This window comes from Trichogramma pretiosum, unplaced genomic scaffold (genome assembly GCF_000599845.2).
Source record: "Trichogramma pretiosum strain Unisexual culture from Peru unplaced genomic scaffold, Tpre_2.0 scaffold4, whole genome shotgun sequence".
Classification (NCBI taxonomy): domain Eukaryota; kingdom Metazoa; phylum Arthropoda; class Insecta; order Hymenoptera; family Trichogrammatidae; genus Trichogramma; species Trichogramma pretiosum.
The window spans coordinates 1,140,422-1,166,627 of record NW_019641688.1 but is presented as its reverse complement, the minus strand read 5'-3'; the positions used below and the strand labels follow the sequence as shown (position 1 = coordinate 1,166,627).

At 39.7% G+C, this 26,206-nt stretch overlaps 1 protein-coding gene and 1 long non-coding RNA gene across 5 annotated transcripts in view; one reads left to right on the top strand and one right to left on the bottom strand.

Moving 5' to 3' along the window:
• Positions 1 to 25,724, top strand: part of LOC106656247 (calcitonin gene-related peptide type 1 receptor-like) — a 140,629-nt gene extending 114,905 nt beyond the window's left edge. For 2 of the 4 annotated variants that reach the window (XM_014377072.2, XM_023461701.1), the window contains 9 exons: positions 15,220 to 15,326; positions 17,139 to 17,230; positions 19,152 to 19,275; positions 19,400 to 19,626; positions 20,464 to 20,637; positions 20,874 to 20,997; positions 21,625 to 21,666; positions 21,822 to 21,905; positions 23,632 to 25,724. In XM_014377072.2, the coding sequence (XP_014232558.1) occupies positions 15,220 to 15,326; positions 17,139 to 17,230; positions 19,152 to 19,275; positions 19,400 to 19,626; positions 20,464 to 20,637; positions 20,874 to 20,997; positions 21,625 to 21,666; positions 21,822 to 21,905; positions 23,632 to 23,934 (1,277 nt within the window). In that variant the 3' untranslated portion in view covers positions 23,935 to 25,724. Of the gene's footprint in view, positions 1 to 15,219; positions 15,327 to 17,138; positions 17,231 to 19,151; positions 19,276 to 19,399; positions 19,627 to 20,463; positions 20,638 to 20,873; positions 20,998 to 21,624; positions 21,667 to 21,821; positions 21,906 to 22,465 lie in introns of all 4 variants that reach the window. The other 2 variants (XM_014377076.2, XM_014377075.2) reach the window with 2 other exon arrangements.
• On the bottom strand, positions 998 to 2,819 carry LOC111694258. The gene is made up of 3 exons (XR_002763585.1): positions 2,657 to 2,819; positions 2,401 to 2,569; positions 998 to 2,302 (listed from the first exon to the last, which is right to left on the bottom strand). It is a non-coding gene; the product is annotated as an uncharacterized LOC111694258 (long non-coding RNA).
• Positions 25,725 to 26,206: the final 482 nt, after the last annotated feature.

Genomic DNA, 26,206 nt, shown 5'->3' with positions numbered 1-26,206 from the left:
ATGGGTGATTTTATATTGAACACAGAGAGAAAATATACGCGTTTGAGGGGGGACCTGTAGTAAGCAAAAATCGCTGGAACGCTTGCCTGGCTCAATCGCTGGCTGTCCGGCGATGATATCCGGAGACTCTAGCGTCGCTTTGGTCGCTCGCACGCTGGAACTTGAGTCGACCTAATGTGTGAGATATTCGACTTTTAAGGTTTCCTGGCGATTTTCTCGGGAAAAAATGAAAATTTCGGAAAAATTGACCATACCATTGGAAAACTGAGACAATTTCCTATCGGAATGGTGGATTCATTTATTTTTTTAAGTGCATTCAGGCACTTTTTCAGTGAGTTATAAATTTAGCGATTAGACTAAATAATGCCGCGTGGCCGTAGATCGACTCAAGTCCCAGCGTGGAGTCTCCGGCGATCATTGCCGGACAGCCAGCGATTGAGCCAGGCAAGCGTTCCAGCGATTTCCGCTTGCTACAAGTCCTCCCTCAAACGCGTATATTTTCTCTCCGTGAATATACATAAAATTTAAAGTTTTTTAACAATGTAAAATTAGTACCATACAATCAATAAAAAAGAATCAGCACTGGTGTCCATTTAGTCATCGAAGTCGTCGTTTGAGTCTTAATCTGGGCACAAGTATAAATTGAAGCATCTAGTTCTCGTTTCCTTTCGCCATGGTGTAGGGGCAGCAAATTTTGGAATGAATAATAAAATTTTTTTATTAAACTTGTGTATGAGGATTTATTCACTCGATGTTTTTTGTGTGAACTTGACGTGTTGTCTGTTGGGAGTTTTTTTGCGAAGTACATGGATTTAAAAGTCCAAACAAATTCCTCTGAGTCGACAAGTTAAAAATTTTTAACTGGTTCAAATATTGTACGGGCAATGTATAAGCGGATAAATTGTTATCTTAATAGTAAACAATATGATCATGATTGATATAATTGATCATTTTAAATCAAAAACAAATTAGTTTGTATGTTGTCTTTGCTAAGGAAACAAGTCATCATACCATAAGATAAATTTTACTCATTCAATTTTCGTGGTACTAAATAGAGAGATCAATCATTTAATTCAGACGCCAAAATGGATGAAAATGAGAAATATTCCGAGGAATTTGTTTTGGAAAGTAATTTAAGCGAACAGGACTCTATAGTTTTACACGACACAAAACACGTGTGTGATATTTGTCAGGAGATATTTATACTGGAATCAAGCATGATAGCGCACCAAGACACAATTCACAATGATCAAAAAGATTTGGCATGTGACAGATACGAGAAAAGATTTGTGAATAAATCAAGTTGGTTTACGCACCAAAAAATAGTACACAAAGATCGAAAAAATTTCTCATGCCATAAGTGCAAGAGGCAATTCGAAAATGAGTCACATTTATCCAAGCATAGAAAAATATTCCACGAAGTTTTCAAAAATTACTTATGTGACTGGTGCGCGAAACCTCGCCCTATAATATCGCGACTCTAAATTTTTCAAACACATGCAATAGTGAAATATTGGGACGGTCTTGATGACGGAATGATTATTGCTGTTAAGAGAAACGAGACCGATGATAAAAAAATTTTTACCTGTTGGACTTCTAGGGAGGATCGCGTGTGGCGCATAAAAACTCCCAACTAAACGCTCTGTTCCTCTTCTCACAACCAATCGATATCAGAAAGTATCTTTTTTATTGTTGTTCTAAAATTAAAATGCGAGATTTTCATATCTATACTCTTTTTTTAGGCTCATGCAGCGAGTTGAAAACTGTGCATTTTTTCTATTTAAAATGCTCGGCTTTTCATTTCTATTGTATTCGAATTATGCACCACGGATGTTTGATTGGTTTATTAATGAAAAACAAGCAAATTCATTCAAATATATATGATTATTTAATTATTTTATGCCGATTGCCGAAGTCACTCTACATCAAATATACTGAATTCTCGAAATAATTTTACCATTCTAAAAAATACCACATGATGCACTTATCTTGCAAAGTTGTGTGTCAAAAATAACTGAAGTTATAGAACAAAATGTTTACACACAAAAATCACTATACTACATTGCAAAAATTATTTAACCCATTTAAATACATAAGTATTGTTACTAATTAATTTTTTTATTAAAACAAAGGTAAACACGCGATAATTTACGTAATACAGTGAAATAAACGAGATATTATTAATTCTCCTCAAAAGTTGCTTCGTTAATTTCCATTTACACTTTGGTAGGAGTTATAGGTGCAGTTTTTTTCGTAGACAGCAGCATCGGTCCCTTGCGAACGCTACTCTTTATATCTCGCGCTGAAAAAAGAAAAGTGTCCGAGCATATTTTCAAGGCTATTCGAGACACGTGACACGGAGAATGAAAATTTTTGCTCAGAGAACGCGTCGACACTCACAGCACTTTTGGAGCTTGACGTCGCATTTGTTTTTCGCCGGGCAGTCTCGATCGGTCTTGCAATCGACGTTGGCAGCCGCGGCAGTCTCGTTGGCTCTCGTCGTCGTCTCACGACGCGCTCTCACCGCTGGCAGGTACAGCTCCAGAACGTCCGGTTCTGCGCCAGATCCCTTCGACACACGCGAATGCAATTACTCGCGTTTGCTAACTTTTACGATATCATAAGCTGGATATGGATAAATCGATTGTATACTCACCGAGTGTCTGTTGAACGGTGTCCCAAGATTTATAATGTGTATAGTCGGCTCCTTCTGCGGCGCAAAGGTCAACGACGATTAATAAAAATCTCTTATTTATCGGGATGAGGCGGGTAGCGCCTGGATTACGACACTTGTTGCAATCGTTCTGCTGCTCGGGCACGTGGAATATTACCTTTTTGGCACTGCCACCACCGCCGCCACCACCACCACCACCACCACCACCACCTGTGAAGTCGAAGATGCAAGTAGCCGAGACGAGACAAACGACGTGCACCAAAACGAAGAGCGCAACTAGGCGAAACAGCATGATCGAAATAACGTGTACGGCATGTACGCGAGGTAATACAAGGCCGAGCACACGCAACGGACTATCGACAATCGTTTGTTTCTCGTTGCAACTCGGCAACGATTTATATACCGTACACACGCTTGACTCTCTGGGTGCGAAAAATGATTAACTTTTTATCGCAGCTGTCCGACAGTAGTAAACATAAAACGTATATACTCATCACTCTATGAGTTCGGTTTTATCTACCCGCTCCTATAGGTAATTTGTATTTTAACAGCTCGTGTATCGAGTAAAACGTAGGATTGCCTTTGGCCAGCTCACTTAAGCGCTTGTGTATTCCTTGTTCATATAGATATAGTGTAATTTTCTTTTTTACAAAGTTAAGGCTAACAAACTGACGCTACGTGTGCTCTCTATAACAAAAAATATATTCAAATTAATATAAAATTATAACTTCTGTTTAAAGAAATTGCTTGTTGTACACCAAGCTTATGTTAGATTATGCTTTAGAAAAGCAACTGATAATTATATAAAAGTCGATATAAATATAAAGGATATAAAGGATAACTCCAAAAAATCAATTGTTTGTCTATATAAAAATCGAATGCATTAACCACTTGAGAGTTTCGATAAATTTATCTATGCGCCACCTGTGGATAATATATAGAACTTGAAGAGAAACTTGTACAATTATAACAAGGTTATTGAATGTTTATAGTTGATCCAAAAAAAATGCTTCGAAATTGTTGCAATTTTCCCAAAAGCTTTCTACGAACTTTTCTATAATTCTGAAGTCAATTTTTGTGCGTGTAAAGTTTAAGAAATTGTTCGTTAACTGGACAAGAGAACTGAAATTCCATTGACAGTATTTCGTGTGAAATTACATTTACATTTCGAAAATAATTACATCGACGGTACCTTCGATTGTGGAAACATATCCCTACTACTAGTTAAAAACAATATCATTCTGGAAACTTCCCGTAAGCTGTCCTAGAAAGCTTTCATAGAAAATTTTCACGTGGTCTAGGTTATTCTAAATTTTTTTCTACGTATCGATTCGCCTCATGTATAAGAACGCACGGTGTAACGAAGTTATTTCGCTCTTCTTTTTTCTTTTCTCACGCACCGCGCGCGAGCCATGTTGATCCGTTGCGTCGAAGGCACATATAAAAAAGCGAGCCGTAATACCCCGGTAATAAAACTATCGCTTAGCGTTCGCTCGTGTGCCCCTCGACTTCTTATCTCAAACGAGCCAAGGATCAATTTCCTGCGCGGGGATCGAGTAAGTAGCAGCAGCAGCAGCAGTAGCTTCAGGAGAGAAAGAAAAGGAATCGAGACCTCCGCGGTATGTGCGTGTATAGCGAGTCGAGTATCCATCGGGTTTATTTGCGTACCTATATATCGCGCACGTACGCGCGTCACTTGCCGCGATCTCTATAGCGCTCGGCGCGAAGCCGGATCATCATGAGAGCCACGTCTTCTCTCGCCAACTCTTGCGCTCTTGTGCAGGCTTCGTATGCGTATGCACGCACGTGTGTGCATACATGTACGAAGGCGCAATATATCGACACAAAAGAAGACACCCGGTTGACGATTCAATTTAACTGCAACTTTATTCTACTTCTTTTTCTATTTTTTTTTTCTTATATCGTCCCTGGAGAAGAGCCACACAGAGTGGGCTGTGCCTCGCAGTGCATACAATATGTATACTTGTGGGTATGCACACTTATACGGGCCAAATGTAAAATTTATATTTACGTATAGTGTGCAGTTTTGCTGGCGAGATGCGCCTCCGCCGACTAAAAGTTCGGATATGTGCGTAGAAATATTATAACAAGGTTTGCCGCCCACAAATACGTTCGCGCGGCGAAATTTTTTTCCTCGTTGATTCGACGTTTAATATTGAAGCGTACACCCGAACGCGTGCGATACAATTAAAAAGTGTGCGCTGAATTGACGCTCATTCGAAGGAATAATTTTATTCCTGCACAGCGATATGTTCGTCTCATCTAGCCGGAAGAGATGAAAAAGTTAAATTTATCTTATGAATATCTTTATGATATCTTATGAAATTTTCTGCCAACATACGTGACTCGGTACTAGAGCCGTAAAATGAAAATAGAAAAAAACTATGGGTCTGTATCCGTAGGAAAAAAAAATGAGCGTACGGTAAATCGTAAAAGCTGCTGGTTTCTCTTGGACGACGCATTTGTGATTCCGAGGCGACTGCTGCCGGCTGCATACGGCAGCAGAAATAGTAGTAGTGCAATCTAACGCACGACAAATAATGCAGAACTATACACACACGCTCGCACAGGCATATATATAGGGCGTAGGGAGCAATTTCGCGCGAATATATGAAGCGAAGAAAATATATAACGAAAAGTTACACGTGAGCTTTTATAATAAGCGTGCGTGAATATGAAGAAGGAGAATGACAGAGAAACGTCAAGAAAGAGCCTAAATATGCTTCAATTTCCTTTTCATATGCTGCATGGAATCTGTTTTAGTTTCGAAGTCAAACTTCTTTTAGGAGGTTCTTTCAACATTTGTCCAGAAATAAGATCAGCCCCATTTGATAGATTAAATGTAGATATATAAACGTACACAAACTGTTTGGAAAGAACGTTCAAAAAAAAGGAGTCGAATTTCGTAAGAAATGATGCGAGCGCGTACGCCGTGCGTGTATCTGTGATCCGCCTCTCAAAGCGTGCTTTTTGCGAGGAGGCTCACAAGCAGCTTGGATTTTCACGAAAAGTTCATACGACCGGAGCATATGAATTTCCCGAATTGAGATGCACGAAAAAGTCTTTGTTGGTTTTATTCGTTCACGTCAATCAGTTAGATAAAATATATTCACACACTGCACATCGACTGTTGAACGTCACTCTATTTTTCATTTTGATAATTATTTTTTTATAACGTTCACGTTCATTGTGGGTAGAAAAGAAGTTCTGTATCAAATGATTCTGGTAGAAATCAGTGGAAAATGTTGTAGAAGAATTGGTAAATACCATGTATGAGGATGCATTTTTCGCAGCAAAAATGTTAATATGATAAATAATATTTTGTAAAAAAAGTAGATTAATGTGTATTTCGATTTAAATAAGCGCTACTTCTGTTCTAGTCAGTGTGCATTTGCCTACCTTCACAACACTGCGCATTGTCAGCCTTTGTAGCTTCGCGCATATGTTCACGCTATGTATTATGTATTTATGTATCTCGTTGATTATTGATCGATACGACGCCGCAGTGACAAATAAAAATCGCATCCGTTGGAGTCGATGATTTTTGAGGTTTGTGTGTAAAACAATGGACCAAGACAACCGAAATAGTTTGGAAAAATTAAAGGGCATTCATCAAGAGGTCAGTGAGAAGATTAAAAAGGAGCGATGGAAATTTCTCAAACAACTCTATTACTTGTTCGGCAATTGGAAGGGCCAACTTCCTAACCTCCAAGACATTTTTCGAAAGCAAGAAATTGAGTGTCTTCTCGCGGATTCCGTAATTTACAAGAGCGAACGTGTGGGTAATAATGCAGGAGAATTAATTATCGACTTTGTTGTCAGAACCGGATACAGAGACGAGCCCAACGTGGATGAAGAAGGCAAGCCAAAATTGCGTCGCGCTACTGCAGTGCATCATGCGGCTAGACATTGTTGCAGCCATGTTATCAGTAAGCTTTTCAAAATATACGACAGGTTCGACGCGAATTACATCGATAAGTCTGTATTAACGCATTTCCACGTTGCCTGCATGTATGACTGTGAAGACGTCGTAAAAAAGTTCCTCGAGCACGGTCAGGATCCCAATTGCCTCGTGTCAGAAACAGGTGACTCGCCACTGCACTTGGCTGTGAAAAATCAACATAAGCATGTGGTCGAGCTACTGTTGAGAAGCGGCGCTAATCCCAATTTAGCTAACAAGGATGGATCGACTCCTCTGCATATTATTTGCGCGGAAGACGTCGGTGATGACTTAGCAGAGCTATTCTTCAATATCAACGACGAAAAAAATCAGGTAATGCAGGTCGACGCTCAAGACAAGGAAGGTAATACGCCGCTACACTTGGCTATGACCTACAGCCAAGAAAAGTTGGCCGAATTACTGCTGAGACACGGCGCAGATCCGAATTCGATCAACGAGAATCGAGAGACTCCTCTTCATACGATTTGCCTCAGAGACAATTTCGACGAAGATAACTTGGCGGAAGTATTCTTTAAAATCGTCAACGACATCCAGAAAACAGTTCAGGTCAACGCTCTAGATAAGTTGAACCGGACACCCCTGCAATTAGCTCTGACCTGGGCCCAAAAGCTGACGTTGGAATCGCTTCTGAGAAATAATCCCGATCCGAATTTTACCAATGTGAAGGGATTTACAATTCTACATATTATTTGCCAGAGATACCAAGATGATGACTTGATGGAGAAATTCTTTAAGATCACCGACGACAAACATCAGCTGGTACAAGTCGACGCTCGAGACGAGTTGGACCGGACGCCACTTCAATTAGCAGTGGCCAATCTTTTGCCGAAAACTATCGATATACTTTTGGATCGTGGGGCCGATCTGACTGGCTTCGTTTTCCCAACTGAGAATTACTTTGGCGAGAGACTTGACCCGGAAAATGATCATTGGATTGATAGTGCAAAAAAACTAGCCTCTGGCGCTCTGGCCGTTGTCGAGTGCTTAGAAAAAAGAGGATACGAGCTGGACCGAAACGACGTTCTGACGATCATGAAATTTTTCGCTGGGCAAGAACTTTTCGAGAAATCGTCGGATTTTACAAAACGTTTGTATGACAGCGAGGTGTTTGCGAGCAAAGCCAAAAAGATAAAGATAAGGGATAATGATCCGGACCAGTCACTCTACGACCTGATCTGGTTACAACCGGAAGAGGCGGAAAAGGTACTCACTTATAAGGAGTTCTATAAATTTGCGTGCGCGAATGAATTTTGGGATCTTCCGACAAAATCTTGCGATTCTTGTTCTCTGCATCTGTGCGAGATAATGTCGAGAGGATTTTTCCGGCGATGGACTCTGGATTATTTCTCGGAGCTTACGCGCCACCGGCTACCCATCGAGTGCTGTGAAATAATAATCAAGCATCTAATGAACAAAGATTTGTGTAATATTTGCTTGGCAGCTACGGGTCAAAGCTCGATACAGTGATAAAGATATTTTCAGTATTTTAATGTTCACAATAAAAATAAAAGTCAACAAAACAAATTCATTTAAATTATTTGCTTAAACTTAAACTTTTATTTTGTTTCTTCAAAAATAAAGTGAACCCGATTCATTCTTGTCTCGATTCTTCCTCGCATCTGTGCATTTTTTTCATACGTGAGAGACGAAGGATATGTTATAAAATGATCGATGCAAAATAATTGATCAAAGAGGCGTCGAAAAAGCACGTCGAGAGGTTCCTTTCAAACTAAAAAGTAATCGAAAAAAATTTCATTAACAAGAAACCTTTTTTCAAAAACATCAGTTTCAAACACGAATAACGAAATTATGTAAACATTCACGAAGCTTTTTAGAAAAAAGGAACTGCAGCCAGACGAAAAGGCAGTTTTATTAACTCGATCGCCGTAGCAGGTGGCTCCACGGTGTAACCCTTAAAATTGCACCCTTCAACTCGTTTATCGTAGACCCGACGATCCGAAGAAAAAAGCACAGTTTGACCGTAAAAAATAAAAGATCGTTACGCTCGTTAACAAGGTAAAATCTCTAAAATTATATTTTCTCTCCATTTTTTTGCAAACGAACGAGAACGAGTCAATATCGAATTATTATATTTCTTCCGGCTTCGTCATACACACAACGTGTGCACACCAAAATGACAAAAGAAATTTTAAAATGTCTCTCTCTCTCTCTCTCTCTCTCTCTCTCTTACTGTACGTAGTGTTTGGCACTCGACACTACTCTCTGCATCGTCGATCGTAGTTTTCTCTTTCTCTCTCTCTCTTTCTCGTATGTGTGTGTCTATACGTATATACCCGTATGTTGCAACTATGTGCTTTATGTATATAGCATACAGGCAACGACATCGCTGATCTATATAGGCGCTCGAGAAAAGGCTGACGGCGACGTCGACGTTTCATTGGCTTTTAGTCGCTGATTTTATGCCGCTAAAAACTATAAAATCTCTCGTCTGCTCTCTCTCTTTCTCTTCCTGTATGTGTGTGTATATGTGCACGCTACTACGTATACACGAGCTGCCTGCTGCATGTATGTAGCACGGTATACTATACGGAGCGATCGTTTGAGAATGATAGTCGGTAGTCGCGAGCTGTCTGCCCCTCCGTCGTGCAGCACTGCAACAGCAGCAGCTCTAGTGCAGCGGCTCTAGTGCAAATTAAACTTTTATCGGCCATTTTCGCGAGTCGTTCGCATGCATACATCCATATACCTATATACACACGAGCGTACCATGTCTTCCTCGTGCATTATCATGAATAAGCTCTATATTTTTTATGGCTCGTGGCAAATAGAAAGAACGGCGCAGAGAGCGAGGTGCGATATACTCGATGCGCATCAATTAATTTGATAACGACGAGCCAAGGAGCGCGTAATCTTCTTGTACGAAATAAAAAAAAAAGAATAACGATTGTTTTCGAGACTTACTTTACGTTCTTTGTCAAGAACAAAAGAGATGCCGACTCGAGCTTTCGACTCGTTATCTGTGTACACTCGCTGCCGCACGCGCAACTTGCGGCGAATTTCGCCGCACAAAGCCGTATAATTGGAATGCTAAGGCAAAGCCACACTAGGCCACACCACGTGCCACGTCAGCTTTTCGCATATAATGTCCAGCACAGGTATATACATATACGTACACAGTCGAATCACTCGCGAGAACAAAAGGGACGGATGAAACGAGGGACGATAATAATATGTGCCGTTCGAGTATACGTGTCGTCCAAGGAGCAAACATGAATTATTCAAAAACAGAAGTATCCGCAGCGACCGCTCGTTGAATTAAGGAGATACGTCCGCGTTTACACGTGTGTGTTTATTCATTATTAAAAAAGAGAGGATCGAATAGAGCGACGTAAGCCAAAAATAAAATGACGCATAATGAGAGCCGTAACCCTTACACCCACGTGCGAGTCATCGGTGAACTTATAATACAAGGAATCTTCCTTTTTTTTTTTTTTTTTTGTTTATATCTCTTGGCAGTGTTTTTATTGAACTCCCCCCGCTGCTGCTCAACGTACTCCGCGCTCTTACGGATATACCTATACACTGACACGGACGAACGAATTTATTTTTATGATTTTCAATTTCCTGCGAGTGTACTTTGCAGCAGATCATAAAAAGTAAACTCATCGAGATATCGTAAAAGATGGCGAGGGTAGAAAAAAAAGTGAACGTTCCTTGCACGCAGCACGCGCAATATAAAAAGAAGATTCGATGTAAACGAGGGATGAAAAAAGGGCTGAGAAATATGGCAATTAACGTGGAAAAGGGCACGATTATGTACATAACATGCGATGAAGCGTTCTCTTTCTCGATAAACCTTTTTTTTTATATATCGGAATTTACAAGGTCAAGCTCGTTGCAGCTGGGTGTAATACCAGCTCGTCGCGGCCCAGTTACTGCATTACACGAGTGATCGAACAATCGCTAAACGGAAAAAGACGGTCTTTGTTGCCGCTGAGCAATTACTCATCCGCGCGCGGCAATTGCCTTATTTTGTGCGTGGGTATAAGCGTCGAGAGAATTCAATTGCAAAGGAAGTGCGCGTAGGTGAAGGGAAAGAGAGACGAGCTTAATCACGACTGCTACGACGATTGTACACGCGTAAACGCCTTTACAAACATTTCAAACCGCATTACGAGGTTAAATTGAAACTTTCATTCCTGTTGCGAACCGTTTAACAAAAGAAAGGAGAAAAGAGAGAAAATTATGGACGACGTGACAATGGATTTTTCTCCCACAGAAGTGCGTCATTGCATTATGGGCTATTTTTAGTGAACGCGATTTTCGCTGCTGGGAGAGCTGAGTAAGAGGAACGCAAATATGAAACGACTTGATAAGATCGTGCATTGAAAAGCGCTTAATATGCTCTTGGTGAAAATGCTCAACATCAAAAATGTTTTAAAATGCGAATTACTATTAATTGGCTTTTTTCTCAATGATTTTTCTATAACAATAACAATCAATTTACAATAATTGAATGCATTCTTAACTTATAAATGACAATTAAAAAAAAAATTAGATCAGTTTTTATCTACCTACAAAGAATAATACCACTTCAAGCCTTCACCACTAGATGGCGAAAACCTTTGAATACATAATCTGCAAGTGTATAAGTCAAAGCATGCTATTAAAGAAAATAGATCTTTATTTGGATATTGTATAAAATGTTATTTTTGAATGAACAAATTCAATTTAACTGAGGTTGTACGTTTCAAATGTAGAAAACTAAAAATAACTATTGTAAGTGTATTTCAATGGTAATCTGCACGAATTATATACTATCAAAAAATGTTCATTATAAAAACATGAAACGTTGTATAAAATGTTCAAATAAAAGGTTATTACGATGATTAATAGATGTCCACTTCTAATGGTCCATTCGTGCCTATAGAACTTTTTCATTGATCAAAACCTTGCTATAGAATATTGAACATAGCTAACGAGGACGATGTGGCTGCAACAAGCTACCCGTGACGCGATCGTCGATCTGATTGAAAAAAACATTATCGTGCTCGATTGGCGCGCTGCACGCGTATTTACCTGCAAAGCCGGAGAGCTTTGCGCGAGTCCCGCAAAATCCAAAGTCTCTGAATGACGCGCGATCGTAACGCATTGGCACCAATCGAGAGAGAGAGAGAGAGAGAGCGAGAGAGCGTAGTATGTGCAACGAAAGGTCAGCAGAAATAGCGCGCACCCACACACTTAAAGCAGAGTTTGGACAAATGACCGATCGTATAAAGGGCAAAATCTCGACTCGCGCGCTCGTTCTCTGCTGACACTGCGCATTTTCCTCTTGTTCTCTCTCGTCGGTGTCAGGGCTTTGTCGGGGGGTTTATTCTCCTATTCCATGTGCAGCAATCGATCGAACGGTCGAGGCGCGTATAACCGATCGAGCGCGGAGTTACGAATGCGTACGTCGATTGATGTGTTTTATCAACACACGCGCGCATGTGCACGCGACATTGTAATAATAATTGTAATCCGGAAACGCACCTTTAACGAAGCAGATAACAGCCGTATATGCGCACGAGGAGAAAATTAATCGTCGAGTGCGTATCTCGGATTTTCTTTTAATTTCGAGAAAATCTCAATCTAGCGCTGCCTGCTCGCCGCTACGCGTTGAGTAATTTTCCGCTGCGCTGCAGCCTCGTTGAAAACGCGCCGAGCTTGCACTCGTTCGCTCTCGCAATTCAATTTGTATTATAAATATACGCGTAGAAAGAGCGGCGCGAGTGTAAAGAGCCGCAAAGAGCAGAGGAACGAGATGAAAGACAAATGTTTTTACTCAAAATTTTGCCCGTCCATGATTGGATGTATGTAGTCTGCCGAGCGAAGCTCGCTGCCGCGTCTATAGGTTGTACTATCGTGTGAGTGCTCGGATTTTTTCCACTTATATGAATAGAGTAGAAAGTAACTACAATTCCTCGAGCTCTGCTGCATGTGTTGCTCTTCGACCCGAAAAAGCACTCGTTGTGCGCAGCACACATCAGCTGATTGTCGACGAGGATATATATATTATACAACGCAAACGTCGAGTCTATCTATTATCGTACCCCGGACCGCTGCCACTGGTTCACGACACGCTGCCCAGCCGCTAGCAGCTTACGCTGGGTCAACGAGAGCTCGACTCGCGTAATATATTTTATTTTTATTATATACAGCTCTGGCTTGAATCTGTTGCGCGAGCTTTCTCAAAAACTACCTTCAGCTAGAGAGGGGAACAATGGATTGTTTTTTTCGTCCTCCGGCTCGCGGCAGAGGCTCATTCGCCGCCGGAGTCTCTTTGGACGCGCGGCAAAGCAAAACGGGCGCGTGCAAGATTGTGGATGTGCGCGATATATATAGATAAAGAGGACGTGTGTACGCGAGCAAACCCCTATCCGAGCCTCCGGAGTTATAAATTTCAAGCTGCCTCGGACGCGACTGAGAAAGAAGAGAGAGAGTTGCTGCCACCACCACTACCACGACTAGCTAGGCTACTACTATTACTAGTGCAACGCGCGCGCGACTATACTATGCGGCCGCAGACGCGACCACGTACACATACGGATCTCACTCTCTAGAAACGTAATTTATAGCGAGCTCGCGCGCGCCGAGCCATACCCGGCTTGACCCTATACATAAGGGCAATAAAAGCGAGTTTTTGCACGTCTCTCTCTCTCTCTCTCTCTCTTCTTGCCACGCGTGAAAATTCATGCCGCGCACGCCACACCCACACACCCATACGATTTTCTTGCCTTTTATCCTCTTGCTGCTCCAGCTCTCTTCAACGTATATATCGAGTAAATCTGCATGTACGATCTTTGCCATTCTCTCTTTTTTCTTCGTGCCGTAGTAATTGTATATCCATTCGACGCTCGTGGAATTGCATATAGCTCTCGCAGCTACACAGGATGGCGCTGGCCGCAATCTTTGCGCCTTTTGTGATCGCGACTGGACACGTTCTGTACATATTTTCAAACCCGCGTTGGCTCATCAATTCAAACCTTAAAAGTGCATAACGCGTAAAAAAATCATCAAGTAAAGAGTCGAGCTGCTCGCATGAATATACGATAGCTTCTAACCGCAGTGTTCGCGAGCGAGTAATGTTTTCGACACACCTGCCGGGCTTTAGCAGCTTCCCATAATGCTTTCGTGATAATGCTCATACGAAGCGAGCTTCGTAAAAAGCTTCTCGCTCTCTCTCCGCACGATGTTTAATGCGCAGGTGTACGTGTAACTGCACACACGAGCTGCGCTGTCAGCTTACCAGCTATATGTATATACCTACGCCGGAGCTGCTACTGCCATATATCAGTGCGCCAGATAGTACGGCACAGATACTCGTGGGGGGGCAGAGACTCGTAAAGAGCTCGCGTCTTCACGACTTCTTTATATTTCACTTTAGCATTCGCAGGTAAACAATGTCGAAGAGTAGTACCGTGAAGTACGCGATGTACAAAGCTCTCTCTTCCGTCGCGACGACGACGACTGTGGCTTACACACTTTTCTCTACGCTTATCCTTTTTTTTTCGTTGTTGCTTTTTCTTACAATAGTTTGGAGTTATCTGTGAGCGACTCGAAGGCGTATAACTTTTGGAGCGAGTGATAATTTATGGTAATGGATAAATTTGGTTTTTTATACATAGCGATCGCACGATCCGTTAGCTGCGAAAACAGGCTATAAATTGTTCTCTAATGCACCACTTACACACACGCGCGCGTGAAAAACAATAGTCGCGATCCCAGACAGATGTCTCGAAGCAGTCTTACGCACGTTACAGCAAAAATTTATTGGATAGAATGGATTTCCTTACAGCACCGATAACAAGATCATTTCTTTTTTTTTTTTTTTTTTTTCGTACGAGCAAAATCGAGCTATTTTCCATTTCACTAGTTCCGTTTTCGTTAACGGACTGCGTTTTGTTTACTCGATGTTCGATGTTAGATCTACCGAGAATAGTGTCGGTCAACGCTCTTGCTGCAACTCGCAACGTCAGAAGATACCAACTCACGCTATTATAATATAGATGTATACACAATATAAACAGAGTGGAGCAGCTCGTCGAAGGTTTATAAATACATATTCCAAAAAGTCTCAAAAATATTTGAGCTTCGGCTATATGTGCGACGACGTTTCGACCCGAGGATATATTATTAACTAGTCGGAACTTTGATAATTAGCGCAAATATTATGCGCGCGATGGCAAACCGAAATTGAAATAACATTTATCATCTAATGAATATAAATTTTCGATGATGATTTAACAAAACGATCCCCGTCGACTAACGAAGTTTTCTATTTTTCAACGCATAAAGTATGTTATACCTAGTCGAAGTCGCTATATGTACCGTTCTACACGCATTTAGCAGGTTCACCGCGTTTAATGAAATATTTTAATCAAATTAAAATCATATTCCGTTTCGCTCGAACTGTTCATTTCCGTTTAGGAAGACTTTGGAATTGAAACCTTAAAATATACGCCTCGCTCGCTTTCTCAATTGGTTTTTTTTTAAACATTTTTTAAATTATGAACCGGGGTCGAGTGCAGATGAAATTTATATGATTTCATTTCATTTTCAGTGGTGGGACACAAGCAGTGCATGCCTGACGGCACGTGGTTCCTGCATCCCGAATCGAAGCAACCATGGAGCAACTACACGACCTGCGTGAATCTCGTTGATCTAGAGGTAAATATTTAAAATAAAACATTAATTTTACAAGTTTACGAGGAAACTGTACAACTAGATTGAAGACAACGATTATCTTTAAAAATTATATTATTTTTATTAGCTTTTATCAATATTTTTTTTAATTGCAACCAATAATATTTTCAAGAATTTTTATTAATAATAAAAGTCGTTTAATAATGATGACTGAAGTAAGAGGGTAGACGTAAAAATTATCCAGAATACGTCAAGAATCAGATAAAGGGCGAGCGCGCGATTATTCAAGACACGCGAGTGTCAAGGCGGGGAAAGACTTGGTCGATTCCGATTTATGGCGCCAAGTGTGATGGCTCCCGAGGGATTTTCTCTGCTTCACGCACGGTTCGTCTCTTCCGATAGGTCGGTTTCTCACCTTAACGCGAAAAGTCAAGTGCAGTGCTTCAATATCTTAATTCCTTGAGGCACTCGAGGCTCATATTTTTTTTTAAGATGTTACGGCAGTCATATTGCGAAACAGCTCGAACTAGTTTAATTGTCATCGCGAAAACAAAGCATTCACGAGAAGAATATTCGTATTGTAATTTGAAAATACATTGTATGCGGAAAAAAAAAATAATAACTATACCGAAACACGAGCAACTAATTGTAGCTGACGATGGGTAGTGTAATTGCCCTTCCTATACCGCGACGTATCTCTCTGTATACTCCAAGTCGTTACATACGCACGCGGGGGCTAATTACTCACTCGTAAAACGTTGACAATTGCCATAGCTAAAGTCGAAAATCGCGCTCGAACTTCGTCGCTATACATACACACAGCTTCCGCGTATTCGCTAAATTAACATTTTCGAATTGCAGTAAAGCGCGCTCGGCAGCGAACTCCGCCCTTTCGAATGTCACTGCTGCTGCTACTGCAGTATGCTATACCTCACTTAATTGTGCCACATTGCAGTGCATTCGCGCGCTCGCTTACTACTGTGCGCGTTGTAACGTATTACAAATGCATTTTCAAAGGGCAATTTTCTCAAATCCAGGCGCGCGATTGTGGTCTGCACGCGCATTTCGTTACGCAGTCGCCCACGTGGCAAAGAATTTTCACGATCGTCGAGTTTTTTAAGCTATTATAAATATAATACGTATGTGAGCGTGCACATTGTGGTTTAGCGAATATAAAATTATACGCGTCCCTTTTCATTATTGCGTTGCACTCGTTTAACGTCGTGTAACAGCAGCAGCAACAGCAGCGGGGCACATAGCATGAGAGCGCGTCATTGCATTGCATTGCATATAGGGTGTGTGTATGTGTTTGGCAAGTATGCGACGTTAATTGCCTCAAATTGCAGCGACGGCAGCTTGATAAATCATAAGCTGCATAATAAACAGCGCCAGCTGCTATTATGTACTCGCGCGTGTACATACGTACACACTCACGTATGCACAAGTGTGCGTGTGTGTGTGTGTGTGTGTGTGTGTGTGTGTGTGTGTGTGTGTGTGTGTGTGTGTGTGTGTGTGTTATACCGTCGTGTTACATCGATTAGAAACGGGCGAAAAGGGGAGAAAAAAAAAATTGTCGAGCGCCTTAATGCAATCTCTATAGGTACGTATTATAGACGAATATTTCAAGAATGAAAAGGCCGCAAGCTCGAGACTTTGTTATCCATCATCCTTATGGGGGAGCAAATTTGTAAATTCACATTTTAATGCGAAATAAAACTAACGTTAAAGGTCGGAGCATAGAATAAAATAACGTTGTGCAATTTCATCTTCGTTTTATTACGATACAGGTAGTGTCGAGGAAAGATGGTAATTTTGTGGCGCACGCATTGATTTCAGTGGCAGCAGCACCTGAATCGACTGTACGAGACCGGCTACTCGATATCACTGGTGGCGCTGCTCTTATCCCTGGGAATCCTCACGTACTTTCGGTAAGCTTTTTAACTTATACAATATAATATAATATTGTGTAAAGCCCACTATCACGCGAGTACACGCAGTTCCAGGCGTGTCTGCTGCAGGACATCGTGACACGCGGCATTTGAGAATATATAAATGTGTGTGCATTAAACGCGAACGATATTATATACACGCAATGCGTAAAATATTCATAAGAGAGAGAAAGAGAAGAGAAAATTTTATGTCTTGTACGTAGATATAGTTGAAAATTTTCAAGATGAAGATGCGGATTATGTCATCCTTGCTTCGTTATACGGCATACCGCTGTGAGCGGATATCGCGGTAGCTGCATAGCTCGACGAACGCATTATATATCTGTATACAATAGCAGTTTAAGTACGAATGCAGCGTGCGCGCGCGCGCTTATTATTGTGCTCGGCTATTAAAGTTTATCTGCGCAAGCTATTCTTTCATTTTCTCTCCGAGCTTTCTCTCTCTCTATCTCTCTCTGTTTTTAGCTTGCGCAACAGCCAGAGAGTTAAAATATTCGGAAAATATTCCCGTTAATAAGATGTCGTGAAAGTCTCATGGAGCCGCACGCGGACAGCAGGTTGCTGAATGATTCGTACAATGTTGGCAGAACGCTGTTAAAAAAATACATGATTTTAATTCAGATTTTAACAATTGTAAAAACATTGAAACATAAAAACATATTGAAGGAACCGAAATTGTATTTTATGAAAGATACACTGAGATTACAATTGCGAGTACACCACACGGCGCCTGGTGGTAGAAATACAAATTGCCGGGTCGCTACTATACGAAATTTTTGTGAGCGAGCTACACATTATTGTGTGAGACAGGCATAAACACATCCCCCAAAATGCACTGAGTATATCTAATCCTCATCTATATTGAGCATGTCTAACGCAATTTTTGAGAAACAAACACACAATTTTGTAGCGGGGCTACGCAGTATCACATGAGTGGCTCTACACCACGACCGTAGTGAGGCAGCCCATCAATCGTTACCTCCGTGTAAATTTTGATGAAATCTTCGATAAAAGTTAAAATATCAGTTTTGATTTATTCTATAAAGATAAACTACACAAAGAATGCATGAATTACAAATAAAAACGATTTCATTCTATACCTAAATTTCAATCTTTCGATTGAAATTGCTCAAAACATTCATGAATACTCGATCATAATTGAAGTCAACCTCTACCACTAGATGGCGAGTACCTTTATCTATAAATCTGCAAGTGACAAAGTCGAAGTAATTTTGTAAGTGTTGCTGCGCGTATGAGGCTTTTATGAGTCCTTAAGTGATAAGAGAAAATAAACACCAAAGCGAAGTTATATGAGGCGATGCCGATTTATTCGTTCAAAAAAGCTGAGATGCTGCGCTCCGTGCCGTCCGCGCGTTACCAAGAGAATGACCTCGCTGCGTCGCTCCAACTGCTTGGCAACCTGAAATAACAATCTTAATAAAAGACGCTGCTGGTCGCTAGGCATTGCCAACCAGCAGGTTTTCGCGTCTGCTTCCGAACTCGACCTGTATGCGGCCTTTTGCCACCTCACAGCGAGCCAATATGCTCGATGAGCTCACAATCGAGGCCCTGTACATCTGTTCTATAACAATAAGTTCAAGAACGCATTTGGTACAATTTAATTGTGTCGTTGTAAACGAAAGTTAAATTCAATTTATAACGCAAATAAACATAAGCATTATTTTTTATTAAATTGAGTTGATTACGTTAAAGAGATAGAGACTCTGAGAAGAATTGATTACGTTACGAAAAAAAGTACCCGTATACTACGATTCATTTATAAAACTTGAGAAATGTTTAAATTTAAATTCAATTGAAAAATTGACAATTAATTGAATTGAATCGACGTTTTACATTGCAAATTGAAAAGTTAAAAATAATTATTTATCGACAATCGTAGCTCTCTGAGATGCGCCCGCATCACTCTGCACATGAACCTGTTCGCCTCGTTCGCTATGAACAACGCCCTGTGGCTCATCTGGTACGGCTCCGTCGTCAATACCGAGCTTCTCTTCAACAACAGCGTGAGTACATAACTTATTGTGTAATACATCGGCTCGATTGCAAGTAGCGCAGTCAGTCACGAGTCAGACGCGGAGGCGGCGTCCTCTGCTGCTATAACGCCGATCTCTTTTGCTTTCGCCGCAGATAATGTGTCGCATCCTGCACGTGATACTGCACTACTTCCTGCTGACGAACTACGCGTGGATGCTGTGCGAGGGCTTCTATCTGCACACGATCCTCGTGTCGGCCTTCACGAGCGATCGACGCCTCGTCAAGTGGCTCATGGCCCTCGGCTGGTCCGTGCCCGCCGTCATCATTGTCATTTACACGTCGCTCAGGTCCAACAGCCTCGATCCGGCCGACAGCAAGCAGTAATGGATCCTTTTGCATTTCCACTTTTTTTTTCCACCTCCCGAGCGCGTGCCTCTGAAACGCGTGCAGCTTTCACGCCGATAAAAGGATTCCGTAACGTAATAGAGAAGTCGAGCGAAGGGCGTAAAAAACAAAATAAACGGAAACAATTTAACGAGATGAGAGTTCGCGTGTGTGAGTGCTCGTGCATACGCGCGTGTAACGCACAGTTGCTCTAGCCGAGAAAATCAAGTTACTCGTCGAGTCCATCGCTACACTGCTTCCTATACGATACGCATGCAGCAGCAGCAGCACACCTACGCACTGTAGGTACGAAGAGCAGCGCAATATCGGTGTATATATAACATGTATATTAAGCTCGAGCGCAATTGGGAACGGCACGCACAAAGCACCGATACAACACTGCTGCTGCTGCTGCTGCTGCTGATGCACGCGCTCCGAACCTCAGAAAGGCATCAGGCCTAATGGACATTGGAAATCGAATGAGCTAGCGCGCGCGAGCTCGAGTTATATAAATTGCTATATGCGCGCGGGTCGAGCTGCGGAAGCTCTGCCTTATATATCACGGTGCATGCGTGCAAGTATACATGTTATAGCCGAGCCAACGTATGCAACGTACGCACTTTTGCAGTCGATATTCATTTATAACTTCGAAATCGAAGCTCGATTTAAATGTTTACAGGTATACGCTCGGGTGTGTGGGTCGCGATCGATTCTCTTAATTCCGTATACCACGTTCGGTGCAGGCGCGCCGATACCTATGTTTCTGTCACGATATGCGCTGTTTTGTACGATTTTAACGAGTCGATGTAATTATATTATTATTGTTATTATAGGTGCTACATACACGAGGGTAATTACATGGTCGTGCTCATGTATCCTGTCTGCGTGTCCATGGCCTTCAATCTGCTCTTTCTCTGCAACATCGTGCGCGTGGTGGTGCTGAAGCTGAGATCGGGCCCGTCTATCGGACAGTCGCAGCCGCCGAGGGCCATTCTTCAAGCCTTCAAGTGAGTTTCACAATTGACATTTTCGTTCTTTGACGCGATGGGACGTTTGGTAGGGGAGCTATAGTTCATAAGAGTTTCAATGGCCACTAGCTCCTCACATATAGAGCTTTCAAAATGCATCAACAGATGGAGCATTGTAAACTCGCAAGTTGCAAAAAAAATTTTCGATTGGTATAAATGAAACATTTTCAAAGACCCGACATTCTCCCGATCGTTAAATCATTTGGTTCTTACAGAGCAACGTTTCTGCTGGTGCCGCTGCTGGGTCTGCATTATTTGGTGGTACCGCTGAGGCCGGAGAAAGGTGCCAGCTGGGAAAAGTTTTACAGTGTCATATCGGCCATAACAGCCTCGTTCCAGGTAAGATCTATCGCGCCGCCCATCGTTTAATTAAAAATCCATCACTTATTCAATTGACGAATATATCCAATGAGTTCAATGATAAATGCGATTAACAGGTACGAGAGTGCGCATTTATAACTAACCAGATTTACTGGGACTTTATACATAGAGGAAACTTTTAAGAGGTTGCTCCGATATCGACTTAACTTTTCGTACCTATAAAGAGTCTAGATTTCTTCTCCCTATTTTTTTATCCTTTTGATGAGCTGCAAAAGCAGGTCGAGAGATTTCCAAGAGAATTCAAATTAAGCCGCGGAAAGCGACGAAAAAAGTTTTAAACTAATCACACATTCCTTCTTTCTCGTTTGAAAGTAAAAAAAAAAGGAAAAGAGAGAGAGAGAGAGAATCCTGGCTCGCCGCGAAATCGTTCAATTAAAGCGAATATGCAAATGGGGTTTAAACGCAGTAACCCAGAAATAATTAAAAACCATTAGCGCGCGAGGCCTCGTTATAAATTATAAATATCAATGTTACGTGGACTTGTTCTTTATTTTATTTAACAAACTTCTTGCGCCCGATTACAAAGTCAAGAGGGTTTTTGAAAATCCCATTTAATTTCAAAACTTGTCTAACTTTTTTTTACAGGGTCTCTGCGTGTCCGTGCTCTTCTGTTTCTGTAACGGCGAGGTAAGTTTACACTTACCCCGAGCAATGGGTAAAAAATAAAGTGCCCTTTAATGCGAATTTACATTTCGCTCGAAGTTTAATGAAAAAACTTGTAATCGCGAGCAGCTGCGTACGATATAATTGATTGATACTTTTTTTTTTGCTTCGCGTTACAGGTGATACAGCAGTTCAAGCGGAAATGGGAAGGTACGGCGTTCGCGAGGAAGCGCGCCAATTCTTGCACGGCGACGACAGTATCGGTAAAATTTGTTCAATCGATCGATTATCATATTGTTAAGTTTTTTTTTTTAGAAATCAATAATAGGAGAGAACTGAATTAGTTGGCCAAGGTGGTTAAAGCGATCTAAAAGACGTACTCATAAATGTATCATATTACAAAACTGAGAGAGAAAGAAAAAAAAGTTCGCTCGCTCATGATAATCAAGGGTGAGCAATCGATAACTGTTTGAGTTTGGTTTTGGTAGATTATCAAGAGGCGCTGTGTGAGCATATAGAAAATTTTGAACATCTTGTAACTTTCACATTGACCAACTTCTACTATCTCTCCTTTGGACAACTATTTACCTACGCTTACTGAACTGATTTTCGGACTTCTTTGCGTGATAAGAGGCACCCGGATATACGGAACCTCCTAATGCGCAATGAAGAAAAAAATTAGACTTTATGCGTACTCTTTGCTGCAAACTAAATCACGCTTTATTATCATCTCAATACATTTGTTACTTTCATAATAACTACTATCTATTCTGCTACTTTTGCTTAACTATACTGGTTTGTTTCATTTTTTGGCTTTTTTTAGTTAGAGCGTTTGTCGCTTTTGGCCACTCCGTTACCGCATGATGCCAACTCTTCTTGCTCACTTTTGACACGTACCGAACACTGTACACAATAGCTACTACTGCTTCTACTGCTACTTCTTCTACTTCTTCTTCTTCTTCCGACGAATTATCACAGCGAGCTTATAAAAGGGCTTTACTGTATTGCACCTCATTGAAAATTTCATTTATACATTTACCAATGGGCTGTTTTAAATTTGCAGGGATAGTGGCAACTCGATATTGCCAAAGTTATTTATTTAATATTTTTTTAATTGAAAAAAGTACTCGATAAATGCTTATAATTGAAATTCTTGATTCGTTGGTTTCCCTTTGGTGTTTGAGAATAAGCTTTTATTTCAGTACAGGTAAATTCTCCAATTTCATAATGTGTATACAAATGTATAACAGAAAATAACGTCACGTACAATAAATGTCGAAAAAGAATATCACTTCAAAAGCAAAATTAAACATTTTTTCATTAAAACCATTTAAATTTTTCAGGCCACTTGAACATAAACATTTTATTCATTCAATCGCACTCTATATTGCTTTTTAATCACTGTTATTTTATTTTTATATATAACTAATCGAAAATTTTAGCAAACAGCTTCGCTACAATTAATTAACAAAACTGCACCAGATCAAGTAATATATATTGCTTTATAATGCCGGCAAGTTTTACTCAAATATCTTTAAAAATGCACTCGTTTTTTTATATTATCATAGCTGTTATTGATTTATTTTTATAATTATTATTGGCATAAGATTTGTTTTAAATCATCGATGTCGCTGCGCGACTCGTCAATGGTACGATGCGAACGTGTCTTAAAAATAAAAGAAAAAAAACTCGTAGATTAAAAATCACTTTATTATAGCGTAAATATTTCATCATTATTATTTTAAACCATTTGTTGGTTATTTTGCACCGTAATTTTTCGAGAGGTTTGATATTACAACGAGTGCAGCACAATTCAGGTAGTTGCCCTTGCATCATTATACACCACCCTCTGGCTTGTATAGAAAAAAAGTAAATTGCAATATGAAAAAAAGTTAAAAAATCGTACGCATCGGGCCAATGGCCAGCCGTCTGAGTCGAGTCCATTGTTGGGGATGTTACGACTGTTGCAGTTTGTCCGCTCGACCGCAGGTCCGCTGGCGGGAGAGGAGAAGGTATGACTATCAGTCGGCTCCATTGGGACCGGACCTCAGCGACGACCAGCTGGTCTCTTCCAAAAGAAACGCTAATCACAATCAGGAACAGCAGCAGCAGCAGCAGGAGAAACAACAACAGGAACAACTGCGACCACAGGAGCAAAGAGGCACCGATGAGGAGGAACCGCCCCATGCGATTATGCCCAATGGAACGACGAGCAACGATCACGGCGAGCCAGCCAAGGACCGACGAATTTTCGAGCACCGCCTGCAGCTGCCTGCACAGTTGTCGCGTTAACGTAGACAAAAAGAGAGTGACGCTCGTCACACAAACACGCGCTTTTCCACCGAGATATTTGCATTTATTTTTTGCTATTTTGTCAATGCGTGAACGAGCGCCGATGTCACATTGTATCATATTGTATAAAATAATCGTCGTGTTTTTCTATAAAATATTGATATAAAAAAAATGGGAATGATATTCGAATGTTAAGAGATTAAGATGGATTTATGTATACAATTGTATTGAGACGGTGTTAAAAAGACATTCAATATGTATTAGTATCCATTCAACATATGATCGATTTTCTGTGGAATTAAATGATCAAGGACATTTTTTTTGATGGCATGAAAAACTTATTTATCTTTGTTTAATATCATAAGCAATCTCTGTAAATTTTTTGATGACGAATCATTAGATTGAACTTGATGAACTTGATTATAATTCGGCCTTTATCTATAACATCAGAAACAATTTTTTCATACTTTCAAAAACAAATTTTTGTCATTTAATTTCAAAAAGAAAGCGCCATATACATTAGACTGTCACTTATCTCTCCAATGTAAACGTCATTACTCCAAGAGCTTGATTATTTTATGTAAAATTATAATTAAAAAATGGAGACAATTTTTTCCTGTGCTTCTTTCTAAGCGCTTTCTTTTAAATAAATTGATTTTAAAAATAGAAATAATCGAATCAAGCAACGATTTATCTAATTTGAAAAAAGACAGTCTTGTATATAGAATTATGTAACTTTGTTAAACAATGTCTATCTAATAAAGCATGAAATTATGTAAAAAAGTTACTACGATGAATATTTTAATAGGCAAATATATTATACATATATATATATTGTGATACTGTAGAATTTTTGTAATTCATTACTGCTGCAGACATAATCCAATATATATACGAGAGGCGTTCCTGGAAAAATTGATTTTTGAGCTTAAAATTTTAATTAAACCTGCTGCACATTTATTCTGCAAGTGCATTGTGATTTGTCCAACAAAAAAAAGTGAATACCAGCATCGAGTCCCTGAAACATCTTAAAATAATTTAGTTGTTTAACAATCAAAAGGAGTCTAATAAAATAAAAAATCTACGCACTGTTAATTGTCTACTACGTAACGGATACAATCTAACTGTATAACAAAAATCATCGATGTTCAAAATGTAATGTACCCGTGCATTGATGTAATGATGAATATGCCAGTTTGAAATATGAATCGGAGAAAACGTTAATCAAATTTCAGAATCATATCACTAAGAGACATCCCAATACATATTCATTGCTGGTACTGTTATTTTTTCGGATGCACGTTCGATGAATTATTAATATTTTTAACAGTTTTATACGTCATGTGAGAATGTTTAACAAATCGTTGAGATGATAATCATTGTTAATTTAATCATAGTTTACTATGCCTAACCTTCAGCTTAAGTTTTGCGAATGAAAGTAGAAAAAATTTAATATATATATATTGTAAAGTAATCTTTTCATATTCATTGAAACTATATAATTGAACAATAAGCGTTATTTATTTTCATGGCCTACGAATGTCTAAAAATTAAAAAAAAAACAAGAATCTACCATGAGATGTGTAAATAACATTGTACAGTATTTTTTGGTATTGCACTTTTTAACAACTTCAATACTGAATTATTTTTGCGTTTAAAGTTAAGGCATTAAATATTTAAATTACTAACTTACTTCTGTCCATGGTAAGCTGTATAATATTGAATTTGATAAAACAATTGTTAATGAGTACTTACATTTTATTTGAATAATAATAAATATATAGAATAAAACCGAATATGAAAATTCATTAAATTGTTAAGTTTCTAGTTTTATAATTTTTAACTTTCAACAGTCTCGTAGTCAACGAAATTAAAAAAGAATATTTAATAAATTATAAAAGATTTATGAGAAATGTTTCGTCTATTTTATCAAAAAAATAAATATTTCGTCGATCGAATTAGGAAGTAAGGTTGTAAATTTCTCAAAATCGATACTACATGTAAAACTTGAGAGAAAAATATTTATGATCCCAAACATACTCCTGTACTGTACACAGTTGACACGAATTCTGTAAATAATTTAACAGTCTTTGTATACAAAAATAATAACAAACAGTATAGGTAATAAATATGTAAAGAACATGTTAATAAAAAATTTTATCAAATGTATTTGTTTCCATTAACACGAAGTACTTAAATTCTTAATTTTTAAATGAATCCAAAATGAAACGCAATTTTTTTTAGTAATCTAATTAGTATTTTATTTGAATGA